The 14,630-nt window shown below is 34.0% G+C and overlaps 5 protein-coding genes across 9 annotated transcripts; all 5 read right to left on the bottom strand.

Annotated features, from left to right (window-relative positions):
* Positions 1 to 26: 26 nt before the first annotated feature.
* LOC132911340 (protein FAM210A) lies at positions 27 to 1,639 on the bottom strand. Of its 4 annotated transcripts, none has more exons than XM_060967957.1 (6): positions 1,261 to 1,639; positions 905 to 1,193; positions 673 to 818; positions 507 to 595; positions 385 to 403; positions 27 to 255 (listed from the first exon to the last, which is right to left on the bottom strand). In XM_060967957.1, exons 1-6 carry the CDS (start codon positions 1,397 to 1,399, stop codon positions 239 to 241), a joined length of 699 nt encoding a protein of 232 aa, XP_060823940.1. In that variant the 5' UTR covers positions 1,400 to 1,639; the 3' UTR covers positions 27 to 238. The 4 variants fall into 4 exon arrangements, with proteins under 4 accessions (XP_060823940.1, XP_060823941.1, XP_060823939.1 ...); XM_060967958.1 differs by lacking the exon at positions 385 to 403 and having other exon boundaries at positions 905 to 1,013; positions 1,101 to 1,193; XM_060967956.1 differs by lacking the exon at positions 385 to 403 and having other exon boundaries at positions 1,261 to 1,638.
* Positions 1,640 to 1,769: 130 nt separating this feature from the next.
* Positions 1,770 to 5,304, bottom strand: LOC132911315 (angiotensin-converting enzyme-like). Its single transcript, XM_060967910.1, has 13 exons — positions 5,094 to 5,304; positions 4,594 to 4,731; positions 4,346 to 4,504; positions 4,185 to 4,284; positions 3,972 to 4,115; positions 3,590 to 3,893; positions 3,369 to 3,521; positions 3,187 to 3,311; positions 2,939 to 3,114; positions 2,702 to 2,862; positions 2,437 to 2,559; positions 2,180 to 2,364; positions 1,770 to 2,085 (listed from the first exon to the last, which is right to left on the bottom strand). The coding sequence occupies exons 1-13, from the start codon at positions 5,250 to 5,252 to the stop codon at positions 1,988 to 1,990; spliced, it is 2,025 nt and encodes a 674-aa protein (XP_060823893.1). The 5' UTR covers positions 5,253 to 5,304; the 3' UTR covers positions 1,770 to 1,987.
* A 1,725-nt stretch (positions 5,305 to 7,029) lies between these two features.
* LOC132911388 (coiled-coil domain-containing protein 113) lies at positions 7,030 to 8,753 on the bottom strand. The gene is made up of 5 exons (XM_060968009.1): positions 8,672 to 8,753; positions 8,487 to 8,609; positions 8,169 to 8,421; positions 7,432 to 7,668; positions 7,030 to 7,361 (listed from the first exon to the last, which is right to left on the bottom strand). Exons 1-5 carry the CDS (start codon positions 8,751 to 8,753, stop codon positions 7,121 to 7,123), a joined length of 936 nt encoding a protein of 311 aa, XP_060823992.1. The 3' UTR covers positions 7,030 to 7,120.
* LOC132911345 (fas apoptotic inhibitory molecule 1) lies at positions 8,720 to 10,348 on the bottom strand. Its single transcript, XM_060967965.1, has 5 exons — positions 10,300 to 10,348; positions 9,565 to 9,794; positions 9,366 to 9,491; positions 9,246 to 9,295; positions 8,720 to 9,186 (listed from the first exon to the last, which is right to left on the bottom strand). Exons 1-5 carry the CDS (start codon positions 10,317 to 10,319, stop codon positions 9,016 to 9,018), a joined length of 597 nt encoding a protein of 198 aa, XP_060823948.1. The 5' UTR covers positions 10,320 to 10,348; the 3' UTR covers positions 8,720 to 9,015.
* A 157-nt stretch (positions 10,349 to 10,505) lies between these two features.
* LOC132911330 (fumarylacetoacetase) lies at positions 10,506 to 13,227 on the bottom strand. Of its 2 annotated transcripts, none has more exons than XM_060967939.1 (8): positions 13,076 to 13,227; positions 12,210 to 12,439; positions 11,991 to 12,131; positions 11,574 to 11,824; positions 11,264 to 11,470; positions 11,019 to 11,164; positions 10,814 to 10,931; positions 10,506 to 10,734 (listed from the first exon to the last, which is right to left on the bottom strand). In XM_060967939.1, exons 1-8 carry the CDS (start codon positions 13,157 to 13,159, stop codon positions 10,658 to 10,660), a joined length of 1,254 nt encoding a protein of 417 aa, XP_060823922.1. In that variant the 5' UTR covers positions 13,160 to 13,227; the 3' UTR covers positions 10,506 to 10,657. The 2 variants fall into 2 exon arrangements, with proteins under 2 accessions (XP_060823922.1, XP_060823923.1); XM_060967940.1 differs by having other exon boundaries at positions 12,210 to 12,396; positions 13,076 to 13,205.
* Positions 13,228 to 14,630: the final 1,403 nt, after the last annotated feature.

The raw sequence follows: 14,630 nt of genomic DNA, 5'->3' as shown, positions 1-14,630 counted from the left end.
GGTATATGTAACAGTTTTTTCATATATTACATATAAGATTTTTCTTTTATCATAACACAATAACGTTTACACATTTACAAGTGATAATATACATCCTTTTCATCAATCAGGTTTTTAGATTGAATCTCTTATCCAGGTGATCAATTAGCTTTGTCCCATATGTTTTTGCTATGTCTTTGGAGGTTCTGTCTGTCGTTCTATTTTGAATCCTGTTTTTGGAGTCATTGTTGTTGTCGTTTTACTTGATTCTGTTGTCTATAACATAGAACAAATTATACAGGATATATTATAAAATTGAGGACAGCGCACTAGAAACCTAGGAAAGCGAATTAAAAAGACACTAAACATTCAGAGAATTCTGAATTCAATAGAAAATAGACCTACACACAGTATCATATGCAGACTACATCAAGAAGGCATGTAACAAATAATGTAGTTGTCAGTTTTAGTTAAATTTCTTTATACAGTTTACTATCAAGGAAAGGAATAATTTAGTGCAGTTATACCTTGTATACCATTTGTGTTTGTTTACCAAATGACAAAGGTTTTACTATCCCTGACTTGCTAAGTTGCCTAATAGCCATTGTAGTGCACCCTATACATTATATACACATATATATCATTAATTTTGTATATGATCAACAATTTTGAGAATCGTTTTTGATTAATTACCTATAGTGACAGTATATCTAAGTGGCGTAAATATTTTATAAAGGAGATATGCTAGGGCCCAGTTTCCGACAGTAGAATCTTTTGCTTTATCTACATACTTCTTACTAAAATGCATAAGCTCCATGAGGTGGGAAATATCCACTCCACTGAAAGAATAGACATCACAAAGTATTGTGATCACATGTAATTTTATATGTAATTTATTATATAAATACTATTTGACAGTGCTTACTTTTTGATTGTTACATAGAATGTGACAATCCATCCTATAGAGGTAACTATATGAACTGGTACTAAAACATGCCAGTAATCCTTGGTCATTTGTTTCATTTTCGCGAACACTGATAGTTTTTTCATCGGTTCTATTTTCGGGGCATCTCCTTTACTAGCATTCAAGTTATAATAACGCGTGACCAGGATATTCTTACCGAATTTATGCCTATATGGCATTTCGTATGTTTTAATATGATTGAGAAACGGGACATAATTGCACGACAAGTTTCTGTAATGTCGATGTCTTTCTGAAATTGACAACGTCGCGGTTGTAATTGTAAACCATTGATAAAGTAATTTTACGCGTTAACCTACCGAAAAATTTCAATCTCCAACGCCTTGAATCGGTATATCGTGTAAGACGTGTTGTCTCTAAGAAATTTTTTGTCACCAATATGGGACTGAATCCTAAAGTAGTTGCGAACCTTATGCCCCGGCAAAAAGACACGTCCATTTTTTAAAAAGCAATTATGGCTATTTCTAACCAAGAAACTGTGCTTTCAAGTTGTATTGTGAGATAGTTACACTTCTGAGTTTGTCGAGTTGTACGTCTTGGACAGGTAAATTGGACAGAACTTACCGAAAGATTATTTAGTTCTGTTAGCGTTGGCCTACGTGATGTTCGTAAAAATTACGTAAATATAGTAACAAAACTCACATGTTTCTCGTATCGTTTACTTTAAAAGACTAGTTTGATGATCGAAACGTAATGAATGATAGCAGAGACATCTATCGAATTCTCTACATCTGAAAAGATATTTTGGTAGGAAACTTCATAGACAATTGTCGGTTATTATTTTTAAACTAACAACATAAAACAACAAGATCATTTTAAGCATAGTTATAAATAAATTTAATGTAAAATACTCGTGGTACAATATGTAGATAAATGTGATACTTCTTTTGGCATCAATTGCATAGTACAGTTACAAAATACATGTAAATATCTTATTATGTAGTTGTTCAAAGATTTCATAAAGTATTTACATAATCTCTAATTTGTGTTATATATACAGCAATATATTATCTTGTCTTTTTGCTATTAACATATTGAGATTCGCGTACTAATCAAAGCCAGTGGGAGGAATAACTGTGAGGTGATTTTTCGAGCGCCATTTTGGTACCAGTGAAAAAACAACGCTGAAATAAATTCAAGAAGGTCTATAGTTGTGATGTATTATTAGTATATTTCGCATCTAATATTCTATAGAATCTAGTCTCTTCTTATTTTTACCTGTGTCATCGCGATTTGTGATCCAACCAACAACAGGTTCCATTTCATTTTGTCGTTTTAGCCATTTATTTAGGGGCTCGAAATATCTTAATATAGCACTAGCATCCATCCTGTTTGTTCTACCTCTTGTCATTTGTCGTACCACATCTTTCCAAGATCTGGACGAACCAATTGATAGCACATCGCTGAAAGAATAAGAAATGAAGAGGGAATACATTTTCTATATTTTTTTCCCATTATCATTTGTTTACACATACGATAATAATCTCCCAGCTTCTCTTGATCTATAAAAATCACAAGTATGTAAATCACCAGTGTGGCCTGCTATTTCACATAAAGATTCGAACAATTGAAATTGTAAGACAACACCAACAAAATATCTAAAAATAAGATCATATAAATATTAGAATTTATTCAATTGGTATATTAATATCTATTATTTAATAAATAAATTTAATAAAAAATTTCTACTTTCTCAAATTAATTTCTTTAATTTCTAATTTAATAAAAGCTCTTTTATACTTGGCATAAAGAGCGTCTGCTGGGATATGATACTTCGATCCAGGATCAAAATCTCTTTCAGATCGTGGCACTGGAGGCACAATTCCTTGATACTGCAATCTTAATTCCCACCATTTATTTGTCATATCCGTAACACCCTCGTTGAATACACGCCACCTCCACTTTTAACATAAAAGGACAGAGATGTATTCACAGTTTCAAAAAGACATCGCACTTGCAAATAAAATATTGTAAAACCTCATCAACTATGTACGCAAATGGCATGTAGGCAACTTTACGAAGTGCCATTAGCATCAAGAAATTGATATCGCTTCCATAATCATCCGTAGAATTATCATGTAATTCGAGTTTACTTAAATGTTGAGGGGTGAACACGGAAAGTTCAATGGCGTCACTGACTGCTTCGAAAAATCCTAATTTACACAAGATTGGTATTTACCGAATCATTCAACTTTTATTATAACAAAAATAATTCTTTTTGTCACCTGGAATTGCCTCGTTTCGAAATAATAATGGTTGATCGCTATATTGTAAGAAGTATTGCAATCGAGCGATCTCATGGTGTGTTGATAGTAAATCTTCCATCGTAACCCTCGTACACTGCTTAATGCTATAAAATTAATCGATTAAATATATTAAATCATGGTTTATCAGCGATGATAAATACCTGTAATTCATCCTATTGCAAAAATCCCAAGCACTGGGAGTACACTTGACTTCCCTGTCGATAGGTTTCTCAAACATCGAGAATCTCCAGAATTCAGGTGGCATTGGCTTCATTCCAAGAGAAGTAAAGAATTCCTCTGCTATTTGGAACATCCTGGAATATTTTCCTTTTTAATATCATAATATATTCATTACATTTAAGCATTACTATCGTAATATTACCTCAACGGCGTGAATCTTCGAATCATCATTTCCAAAGTGACGTCTAATTTTTTACTTGCTGGAAATGGCTGTACTAGATCGAAAAGATCTTCCCAATTTTGTGCCCACATGTTTCCTAAAATATGCGCCGGAATTGGTCCATCCCTTCTTATTTTATCGCCGTATCTTTCGAATAATTTCGTTCTTACATAAGTAAAGAGATTTTTGTACAGATGCATGATCGCTGACATTACGTCAGCTGTGTTCTGTCGAAAGTATTCGTCTTCGAACAATTCTCTCATTTGATCACCTGCATCCTCAAACCCTAAGTCGGAAGATGCTTTTAAAATATGGATTCTTTTTTAAGAAAATTTTCAATGCAATTACATATAAGTTTATTCACCATTTAGTCTAGCAGCTTGATTTGCTAGTTGAATGTATCTCATATATTTATTTTTAAGTTGAGGCCCAGTAGCTTCGTGCCAAGCATGCCAATAATATAATAATTCATCATAGTCCTTAGATTTTGCCATTATTTTATTCACATCTAAGAAATATGCATTTATTTATTTGATAGTCACAATTTGTTAATTATTACATGGACGAGTAAACTAACCATGATCTAAATTCAGGTCACAATTTGCTCCTATCGTTCTGTAAGGACACACCCTTGTTCGCACATATATTTCCTTCATTTCGAGAATCAGACTGTGCAACTGAAAATTATGAATATTTCCGTCGTTTTGAGTTTTCATGAGATAATATTCTAATATTTACCTCATTAAATTTGTCATCTGTCAAAGAATTTCGTCCCCTGATAGCGATCATCTTGAGTTCCCTTTTAGCGAAGGGATCTCCTATTCGACTCCAAGCGAAACTGACAGCCTTGCGCCACGAAATTCGGTCAAATTTCAACTTCAAAGTCTGTTCCTCTATCTGATAAAGCAAAAATAATGAAATTTTTGACAAATTATTTCTGACAATTGAATATTTTTAGAAAAGATTTTTTGGGAAGATCTATGTACCATTCTTCGACGATTTTCTTCAGTAACATTTGTTGCAAAATTCCATTGCGCTGTCATTACTCTCGTGCACATTGCAGAAGCTTCACTATCATATTCTCGAAGAAATTGTACAGCATCCCCTAAATTCACGTTCATACCCTAAATTCAATTTAAGAGGAGATGAAACAAAACTTTAATATATACATCGAAGCAAAATCATGTTCTTTCTTCTGTAACCAAACTGCAGTATAATAAAATTTGTAATGCTACTTCATACTTTTAACCGTGAAAATGGTTACAAAGAACATTCCTACTGACCCAGATAGCGTGATCATATGATTCAAGGCCTAATTAGAATTTTAAATGCAGCTTTGATCTAATATTCCCTAGGGGATAACAAGTCTCCCTCCAACCGTGTCAAGTAGGCTTCTATCAAAGTGTATCATCGCCAAAATACCGTTAATGTGATTTATAAACAATAATGAAGTAGAAAACACCGAAATCATAATTCATTTCCTTACCTCTAAATACTTGCTACAGCTTTTCTGCATAAGAGAACAAATAATCACTATACCAATCAATTTCCTCAGAATCCTCATTTTTGTCATAGTTAAAGTGGAGCCAAAAATAAGACAAATAAATTGCAGGTGTCGTTGATCTCTTTCGAAATCGTTTTTCATTCTCACGGGAAATAAAATGCAGTTAGAAAGTCAGGATGTTGATCAATCGGCTCTTCATGCACCACTGAGCATATTATTCTTGCCATTTCACTGTCTGCCTTTTACGTTTCAAAAAATTGTCTTTTACACGATACTAATAAAAATGAAAAATTATTTTTCACGATGATTCATTGACACAATAAGCGTAATCTTTCACTTCCTTTTATGATTGAAACACTGTTAGAAACTTTCGATTCCATCGTAAAACGCAATCTTCGATACCATTGTCCCACATAAGGAGAGCTCATAAGGTTCGATAAAGAGGCTTTTGAAGTTTTTAATAAGGAATTACTTAAATTATTTGCAGGAAGAATTTCGATAAGTACTGTTTGCCAATTAGCAGTTGATCGAACATTCGGTACGTCGATGTTGTCGTCGCAAAACTGAATCGCCGCAGAAAGAGAGACAGGTCTTCCGGACGGATATTCCACGGGCGAAAAGAGGAAGGGACAGGCATCGTCGGTGCGTGAAGCGTGACCACCCAACATACCGTAGCACACGCCAAAATCCTCCTATCTTCAACCCGATTCATATTTCTTAATGCATTTACAAGAATGCATGAATACAGCTTAGAATGAACGGAGGAGCCGAAGATTTTTCTTTTTATGGGACAGAGTTCCCAATTTCACTTCTCAGTCAAATTTTTTTTTTTGTATCGTACATTTTACATTTACAGTAACACTATGGGAAAATTTATAAATCCACCTTGCATCCCATAGTTGAAAAACAAATTTTAATAATAAAATTTTCATTTTATTTGAAAGTCACATACTATATATTTTTTGTAAAAGATTTTAAAAATGTATTGTCTCTGAAATTAGAGTATTGATTACTATGAAATATAAAGGTCGAGTGGAATTAAATTTATTGGACTTGAAACGATTTCAAAAATTAGTTATTAAAAATTGCCGAACGATGCTCTCGGTTCGTTCAGTATCTAAACAATTTTTTCAAACAATTTGTGTTTTATGGAAAGTACTGGTGTCATGGAAAGTGGATGATCGTTCCAGGTTTCCTTCGTCTTCTAAACAAGCACCGTAACTCCAATTATCCGGTGGCGTAACCAGTGACTATATGGGGCCGACGTAATTTTTTTACAGATATAATTGCATCCACGTCTCCTAGCGAAGATTTCTGCGTTCGACCAATGGAAACAATTTTAAGGTCCTCGAGCAAGGTGATGGGAAAAGTAGGTAAAAATTTTAAAAATTTATTGGGTATATCGTGTTCAATGTTTTCTTCCCCCTTTTACTAAAATAATATATCAAATCAATAGATGAATCTCAAATTAGATAAAATTGAGGCTTACTGTCCCCACCTGGCTTCTTCGTTCATACGAGATTCCTTTCTGATCTGAGACTGCTTTTTATATTCCTTAAATATTATCTTCTCGATATTCCTATGTCTCTGCAGTAATTTATAAGTTTTATCTAACTCCGCGCATTCTACTTGTATGTGGACAAATTCTAAAATATCTGGCGCCTAAAGATAATATCTCTTCTTACAAACAATCTCATCGATCTACTTATTTTATCATAGAATCTTATCAATGAATGAAAGTAAACATTTACGATATGATTATCCATGAAACTTAATAAATTTTGCAATTTCTTGTTCAGCCGTTTCACTTTAACTTCAACGACCCGCTGCTCGATCTTTAACTCTTTAATCTGATCTTGTTTCGTTATAATTTCGCTCTTCACCTCGTTCAATTTACGCAACAGATCTTCCAGTTTCTGCTTGCGTTGCGTCAATTTCAGATGGTAGTACCCTGTTACGAATACAATGTACGGACCTAATCTTGTACAAGATCTTACACTCGTTCAAGATCAATCACCTGCGATCCTCTTCATATCTATCACGTACAGGTTCTTTTCTTCGAGCATCTTTGCGTAGTCCTGGTTTTCGATGCTTAATTTCTCGAAGTCAACGACGTGAAGTAACTCGCCTAGTTCCTTCCTCTGAGCAAGCTGCTGTCTAGCCTTTCTGATCAGCATTCTCAATGTAGCGCTCTTCAATCTTAGCCTCTCTAGTATCGTGTTCGCCGATCTCAGCCATTCTTCGATGAATCTTCGCGAGAAGTCGCGCGTGAAAAATGCATTCACAATACGGTGGTAGACTCTGAAACACGTGCAATCACCTGATCACTCGTTCGGCAGGAATCTTCCCTGTTATAGAGTCCACGCCCTCTACAACCACTTCCGATTCGAACTCTGCCGTCGATTCATGCGCCTCGCTGATCCGAATTTCGATTTCCTCGATCTCTGCCCTTATGGTTGCTTTCTTCTTTCGCACGAACACTTGCAGCTGTTCCAGTTTCCGTTTCATCTCCTCCACTTCCTTTCTTGCCATAAACATTCGATGCGCTATTGTGATTCTGATAGAATGAAAATGTGGTTCGATAAAGAATTTTTATGATGTTTAAGGCATTCGAGACCGGAGTAGTTTGATAAGATTGTTCAAAGCGGCCGAGTGGTTTCTGCAGTTATAGTTAATTCTAGTAGTGAAATATTCATCTTTCATCTGATCTTAGGACCGATGGACAGTTTATACTTTGGGCACTTCGTTCTACAATTAATTTTTTAATGACTCTTTTACTTGCAACCCGAGAGTTGGCTGATAATTAAATCTTTATAAATTCCACAATTTATTTTTCAGTGATTTTTTTTAGTTGAAATCTAAGGATTTACCGACAACGTAAATATCTTTGCAAATCTTCTACTTTACAATTAATTTTCTAATGACATTTTTCAGATAGTTCTGAAATTTTTTAGATAACCCGGACATTGAGTACTCAATCCTTGGGGAGAGCTATAGCATGATTATATATATATATATAAATCACCGGCCTCGAATGAATTTACTTGATATTCTGACTTCGGGCTATCGCCTGTAGTTCCTACTGTCATGATGCTTGTTGCTCCTAATCGACTTCCGGATGGCATGCTGACAATGCTAGGTGTACTAACAACACTATATCTGCCAGGGTCGTGGAAATTTATTATGCTTTCTCGAAAGCTCATACGCGATGATCTTGGCAATAAGTGTGCTGTAACTCTTTTTGTGATTTTTACTCTGTCCAGGATGTTCTTGATGGCTTGATAAGAATTTTGGACGATTGATACATTTTCTTTATGAACTCAATTTGAAATTTAATTTAAATTAACAAAGATTTATAGAGATACTACTCTTTACTTTTGAGACTGGGAGGATCTTGTCGGCTCAGGTACCGCTCGTACATGTCGTTTTCTAGAGTCAACATCCAGATTTCTTGCAAGAGGTCACTATGCATTTGATGCAAGTCATCAAGATTCATAACTATAATCGAAAATTAAGAGAGTTGTAATGGTTCAGATTAAAAGTGGAGAACGTTGGCTGACATGCACCATCGAAACTTATGTCATCGTCGTGTCTCTGGATCATTCGGGATCCAATACTGAATATACTCTCCCGAATCGACATTGTGACCAATAATTCATTTATTAAATAAATAACAAGAATGTAGGATGAGGATCTGAGGTTAGAATTTTTCTCTTTCTTTCGTGGCCTGAATCGAACTCAAGAAGAAGGTTCTTTTTTCTTTTGCTATGTTCAAACGTTTAATTGTAAAATTTGAATACGGTGATTTTAATGCACGGTGATTCGTATGTACAAAGTGTAACAAACTTCTGTGGTACGTAAAACAACAAAAACATAGTGTAGAAATAATCCATCATATATTGTGCTACATGTCTGCATCTTCTTCGAGAAGCGTTTCCTTTTCAATTTCTATCTCGTCGATGCATAAAGAGTATGTTATTCCAATATTTTTCTGACCAGAACTGTGAGTCCTAATCGATGCTGGGAGATCTCCTACCGTAAATAAGATTTCTGCACCGTCATCGGTAAATTCATTCTAGAATGGAATATTCAATTATGATTTGTTTCAATTATAAGACAATTCATTCTTTTTACCTCAGTCTCGGTCTGTTGGCCATTCACCCAAACGTTTTGAGTTTGCTTATCTGCAAAAGAAATATTATTATTTTCATTTTTTTTATCAGATAGAGAGATTGCAATTAACAAAATAGTTACCTAGAACTATTCTATATTCTTCATTTCTAACATTAGCCAACCAGGTTTCCAAGATTTTCGATTGCGATCGCACAAAGCTTTTGTAAGGCTTCCCATTCACCCATAATGAGTAAGAATATTTCAAACCTACGTATATTTTATCACATAATAAATATTTAATTTAGATAAGAATCTTGTTATTACTTTGAAATGTGCTCACCTCGGATTGGATCAATTCTAATTACAAATTTATTATCGTTGAAAGTGAAAACTTCGTCTCCAACTAAATGAAACATCCAATCTCTGTAAATTATCTTTTCGCCATCAACCTTCACCAATCGACGACCTGTCGCAGTACCATGTTCGAATTCTATTAGGTGATTTCCATCGCTTAAGGGAACGCTCCATTGTGCCGTTGGTTCGTCCAATGATTCTAAAGTGTGCAAACTCCTGAAAAAGTTTTTTTGCTCAGGGTTATTTTAGTGCCATTCTAAGGCTATTTAAGATTATCTAAAGATTATTTTACAGTCATTCAAAGTCTTTTGTATGATATTAAAAATATGTAGTTTCAAAATTATATGCCACAAAATCCGCACAATCTATCTGATTGTCCAATGATATAATTTTAATGATATAATGTGAAATGCATTGGATTATTCAAAGATTTATAGATTAATTAAATGAACGAATTAAGTTGTATTATGTCAGGATAAAGATACAATCTTAGTTTAGTAGACACAATACCACACTACCACGTCATTGATATTATTGATCTAATTTCTGCTCCCTGTAATGCCCATCATAGTATCTAATGTACAGTCTAAATTGTAGACTATTAGTTCGTTTATTTTTTAGATAAAAAAAAATAAGACAAAAACTATTACTGTGTATTATTTTGTTTATATACATGGAGAAATCTTATTAAAAGCATAAAATTTTCTTAGTTTTTACTTACTTTAACAGCATAGCAGCCATGTTTCCTTGATACTTGCTCTACCTTCACCTGTACTGGTCTCTTTATTGATCGAATTTCCTACGACTATTTCACGGATCGATAATCCAGCTATTCTACGTCATAGTATGTTGCATCGCAACAAAACTCCAACCAAATTTAATTTTCAAATAAACATGTTCAAAGAAATGAAATAGAACTGTGAACAATTAATGCACAACAATTTATTTATTGTCTGCAATTCTTACATATTATATTCTTTTATTATTCTATACACCATTTTACAATAGAGATGATAAACAATTTCCAAATTATAATTTTAGATATCGTAAACTTAATTATATTATACTAGAAAATAAAATTATTGGGTAATAGGAGGTAACAATTTTCCCGAACAAGGTCCAAATCCGATTCTATACCCATCACCGAGGCAGTAACCTATAGAACAATGTTCAACTGTCAATAATTTCGTAGCTATGTACAGCTTCTATTATTTAAACGAAAATAGCGAACGTACCGCGTATAATCACTTCGTCACCATCTTGCAGAAACTTCCGGTTGGTCCCATCTTTTAACGGTATAGGTCGAGTGCCTTTCCAAGAGAGCTCGAGCATGGAACCATAGGAATCATCAGCCTGAAACATACGACGATTCGATGGAAAGGTGTACTTTGAACATCGACGATTTAATTGGTAGACAATGAATAAGAATTTAGGACACACCTCGCCACTTATCGTACCGGAAGCCATTAAGTCACCAGGATTGATATTGCATCCGGTTACGGTGTGGTGAGCTAATTGTTGTCGGGGTGTCCAGTACTGGTATTTATAGTTACTGCGACAGACAGTGGTAACGATACCATTTGGAGCTAGAAATTATACAAGAAGAAAAGCAATGCATGCAAAGATTGCAAATTCAATGTTTCAAAATATCATTGTGAAGTAAAAATCTCGTAAATTCAGCTTACTTTTAATGTCAACTTCTAATTTAATATCAAAGTTACAAGGTTCGCTATGCTGTAGATAGGGAAATGGGGTTGGATCTTGTGGCACATTAGGTACTTTGAAAGGCTGTAAAGCTTCCATGGTGACTACCCATGGGGAAATTGTGGTTCCGAAATTTTTTGCTCCGAAAGGTCCCAATGGAACGTATTCCCATTTTTGAATGTCTCTTGCTGTAATTATTTCTTCGATTAATTATGCCTTTTCTATTTCATTTTAGTATCTTCTTCTATGTGAAGATCATAAAAAGAAATTGTAAGATTTATGAAGAATTACCACTCCAGTCGTTCATAGCGACCATTCCGAAGATATGGTCATAAGCTTTGGATGCCGAAACGGTGTCACCTAAATTTGTAGGAGGTCCAACAAAGAAGGCTACTTCTAATTCGAAGTCCATTAATCTAGAAGGGCCGAACGCTGGAGGCGCACCCTCTACCGGAAGTGTCTGACCATGAGGTCTCCTTACCGGCGTGCCAGAAACGACTACTGAGCTTGCTCTTCCATGGTAAGCAACTGGCAAATATTTCCTACAGGTGTACCAGATCCATTACGATTCTTTGAAATACTTTTTATTTTTAGAAATGCAATTAAAGATACGTAATCCTTTAAATATTTTAACGAATGCTTCTATTTTCTATATCTTTAATTTTTTAATTTCTTATAAATGTGATTAATTTAAAAACAATTAATTACCAATTTGGCATCAGAGCATTTTCCTTTCCACGGAACATTGTGCCTACATTTGTAGCGTGATGAATGGAAGAATAAAAATCTGTATAATCACCAATTTTTGCCGGTAGATGCATCGTTGCTTCATTTTGTTTTACAAATACCCTGAAAAGTGAAGTAGTTCGTAAAATATGTGATTTGTCCCTTTTTATTCAAAGAGAAACAGAGCAATTTTTATTTTACTTCGAACGAGTATTTGGTTCTTGTAGTGTAGGATTACTGGTTGATAACAAATCTTGAAGTTTACTTCTGGCCTCCAGCCAACTAGGTCTTCCCAAGGCCATAAAATCATTGAGGCAATCATGATGAAATATATCTTGATTATTTCTTAACAGCGGTCCATCGAACAAGTGTGAAATAGCGGATAGATCTAAAATTTCATCGCCTATTGCTACTCCTATTCTCTTTTGAGGCTGTAAGATTTGAAAGTTATCGTGGTACAGTATGTTATCAACATTCGATAATATAGTTTGGCAGTAGGTACAATTAATAATTCAAATATAAAAGAAGTGTAATAATGTTTTGTCAGTTCTTCATGAAACCAGTACATAATTTTTTTAAACAATCTAGATGATCAATTTCAATGAAAATTAATTAGAAAAATATTATTCAAGTTTAGTCGTTGTGTGATATGTAACAAGTTGTTGGAAGTGTATAAAAATAAACGGATTTAGAAAAATTCAAACTGAAAATGTAAAAAATCGATCTAATCATTAAAATATCTTACTGCTATCACTGTTAATCAAAAATATGTTTGGAAATACGCGCCTTCAATTCTACCTGTTATTATCCAAACCACATGTAGATGGCACTTCACTTAACTAACACTCCGATATTTTACTTATATTGATGAAACAATTGTTTTTGAATGGCAATAATATTATATTAATTTTGTATTATATCAATTGTTTGTAACAATCGTTATCACGATAAATAATTTCAATAAAAAATTTTTCTTCTATACACACATAACCTACAAACTTTCTTCTAGCTTTGCAATCATTCTAATTTATATCTATGTCTATGGTGTACTAGAGCATGTCACTTACGTTGCTTTTTGTAGAAAAGACACCGTAAGGGAGATTTTCAATTGGAAAATCACAGTTTGGAGGATACTCCACGAAAGACTTCATGATCACAATTGCTTTGAACGACTGAGTCAAATCATCACTTTAAAATGTAGATATATGGTAATCGCGTAGAAGCTTGTCAAGGTCGACCGGCCACCATAACATAATTTATTCACCTATTTACGAACAAGCCTCCGGTCTAACTGGTTCCTAATTTTTCTCACCGTGTTTTCTGTTTTTCCTAGAAAACTCTGCATACCAAAGAGTTAATATATTAAGTAGTTCATTGAGCAACTCTGAGATCTTCATGATTATAAACTTGCTGTTAAATGTAAAAAAATAATTATTTTCGTCTTAAGATCGTGTTATCTCTGTTAATCGAATAATTCGATAGAATTGTCCTCTCATTTTTTTATATTTCAACATTTTATTTTCTCAGTTGAGTGTTTATAAAGATTTTTAAACGGAATATCGATTTTATTAGAGTACGAAGGTTTGCTGAGAGTATTATTAATAAACTGCGGATGTTTGTTTGCATTTATGCTAATTTTAAAGATGCAGAAATGTATATACTGAAGATAACATGTATGTAATGTACATAATATATAAAAATATTCTCATTAGAATATCCAGTGAACGAAACTAATCTCTGCTTGTATTTTTTATCTCTGGTTCTGGATATTTTTAGTTCTCTCCCTAAAAATACGAATTCGTATAAATGTCTGCAATCCAGTGATTAAATTAAATCTTACGTTATATAAATTGTTAGTGATGGAGCAAAGATAGAAAGTATCACGTAACACTTATTGACAATTTGGGATAACAGCAGTTTATTAGACATTGATATACAGTGGATAATAGGGTCAATTAGGTGGTACTTGTCGTACAACAAGATCACGACGTGCCAGCAATCATCGCTATAACGCCACGTATAATCCATATTCTTTCGCTCGTATTACCGCCAGGAGAGTTTTGCACACACGTTTACACATATACATATTTATATATAATTATCTTCTCACCTATTTGTATGTATATAAATGTATTTTCTTGTTTTCTTTCTTTTTCTCTTGTTTTTGCTTAATTACGTACAATGTATAAGGATAGCTGCTTTCACGAATCGCGAGGCATCTCTAAATCCCAATAATACTCTTCGATCTTTCCTTCTTTCTCATTTGGAAGACGTCGGATTTTGTTGCTGTTCTCCTCGCTCCAACTTAGACTAATAATTAACGATAACGAGGTCACAGGGTTAATGAGATCACCCTGGGTCAGTTTGATAAATCACAAGGAAAGGAATTGACCAACGTTAATTATACTTGTGCCGATTTCGTCGGTTTTATAGCTTCAAATGAAAGAAACGAAATTTATATGTTCCTCGTTAAACTTATAATTTTCTGTCGATTGCGTGCGCGTGCATGAAAGGTGCATTAAAAAGTGCATTGAAAGGTACATTAAAAAGTGCATTGAAAGGTGCATTAAAAAGTGCATTGAAAGGTGCATTAAAAAGTGCATTGAAAGGTGCATTAAAAAG

The sequence above is a fragment of the Bombus pascuorum genome, chromosome 10, assembly GCF_905332965.1.
Source record: "Bombus pascuorum chromosome 10, iyBomPasc1.1, whole genome shotgun sequence".
Taxonomy (NCBI): domain Eukaryota; kingdom Metazoa; phylum Arthropoda; class Insecta; order Hymenoptera; family Apidae; genus Bombus; species Bombus pascuorum.
Note: the sequence above shows the minus strand (reverse complement) of the source record. Positions and strands in the feature narration are given on the sequence as shown.

Excerpts from the sequence above, each read along its gene's own strand:
- LOC132911340 (XM_060967956.1), bottom strand. The coding sequence starts at position 1,399 with ATGGACGTGTCTTTTTGCCGGGGCATAAGGTTCGCAACTACTTTAGGA. Across the intron at positions 1,194-1,260 it reads TTGGAGATTGAAATTTTTCG|AAAGACATCGACATTACAGA; the intron begins GTAGGTTAACGC and ends TGTCAATTTCAG. Across the intron at positions 819-904 it reads TTCTATGTAACAATCAAAAA|TGGAGTGGATATTTCCCACC; the intron begins GTAAGCACTGTC and ends CTATTCTTTCAG.
- LOC132911315 (XM_060967910.1), bottom strand. The coding sequence starts at position 5,252 with ATGAAAAACGATTTCGAAAGAGATCAACGACACCTGCAATTTATTTGT. Across the intron at positions 4,505-4,593 it reads AAGAAAATCGTCGAAGAATG|ATAGAGGAACAGACTTTGAA; the intron begins GTACATAGATCT and ends TTGCTTTATCAG. Across the intron at positions 3,522-3,589 it reads CGAAGATTCACGCCGTTGAG|GATGTTCCAAATAGCAGAGG; the intron begins GTAATATTACGA and ends AAAATATTCCAG.
- LOC132911388 (XM_060968009.1), bottom strand. The coding sequence starts at position 8,753 with ATGTCGATTCGGGAGAGTATATTCAGTATTGGATCCCGAATGATCCAG. Across the intron at positions 8,422-8,486 it reads AGATCCTCCCAGTCTCAAAA|AAAATGTATCAATCGTCCAA; the intron begins GTAAAGAGTAGT and ends GAGTTCATAAAG. Across the intron at positions 7,669-8,168 it reads ACTACAGGCGATAGCCCGAA|AATCACAATAGCGCATCGAA; the intron begins GTCAGAATATCA and ends TCATTCTATCAG.
- LOC132911345 (XM_060967965.1), bottom strand. The coding sequence starts at position 10,319 with ATGGCTGCTATGCTGTTAAA. Across the intron at positions 9,492-9,564 it reads TAGAATTGATCCAATCCGAG|GTTTGAAATATTCTTACTCA; the intron begins GTGAGCACATTT and ends AAATATACGTAG. Across the intron at positions 9,187-9,245 it reads GCCAACAGACCGAGACTGAG|AATGAATTTACCGATGACGG; the intron begins GTAAAAAGAATG and ends ATTCCATTCTAG.
- LOC132911330 (XM_060967939.1), bottom strand. The coding sequence starts at position 13,159 with ATGAAGTCTTTCGTGGAGTATCCTCCAAACTGTGATTTTCCAATTGAA. Across the intron at positions 11,825-11,990 it reads AATGCTCTGATGCCAAATTG|GAAATATTTGCCAGTTGCTT; the intron begins GTAATTAATTGT and ends GTACACCTGTAG. Across the intron at positions 11,165-11,263 it reads ATTAGAAGTTGACATTAAAA|CTCCAAATGGTATCGTTACC; the intron begins GTAAGCTGAATT and ends TATAATTTCTAG.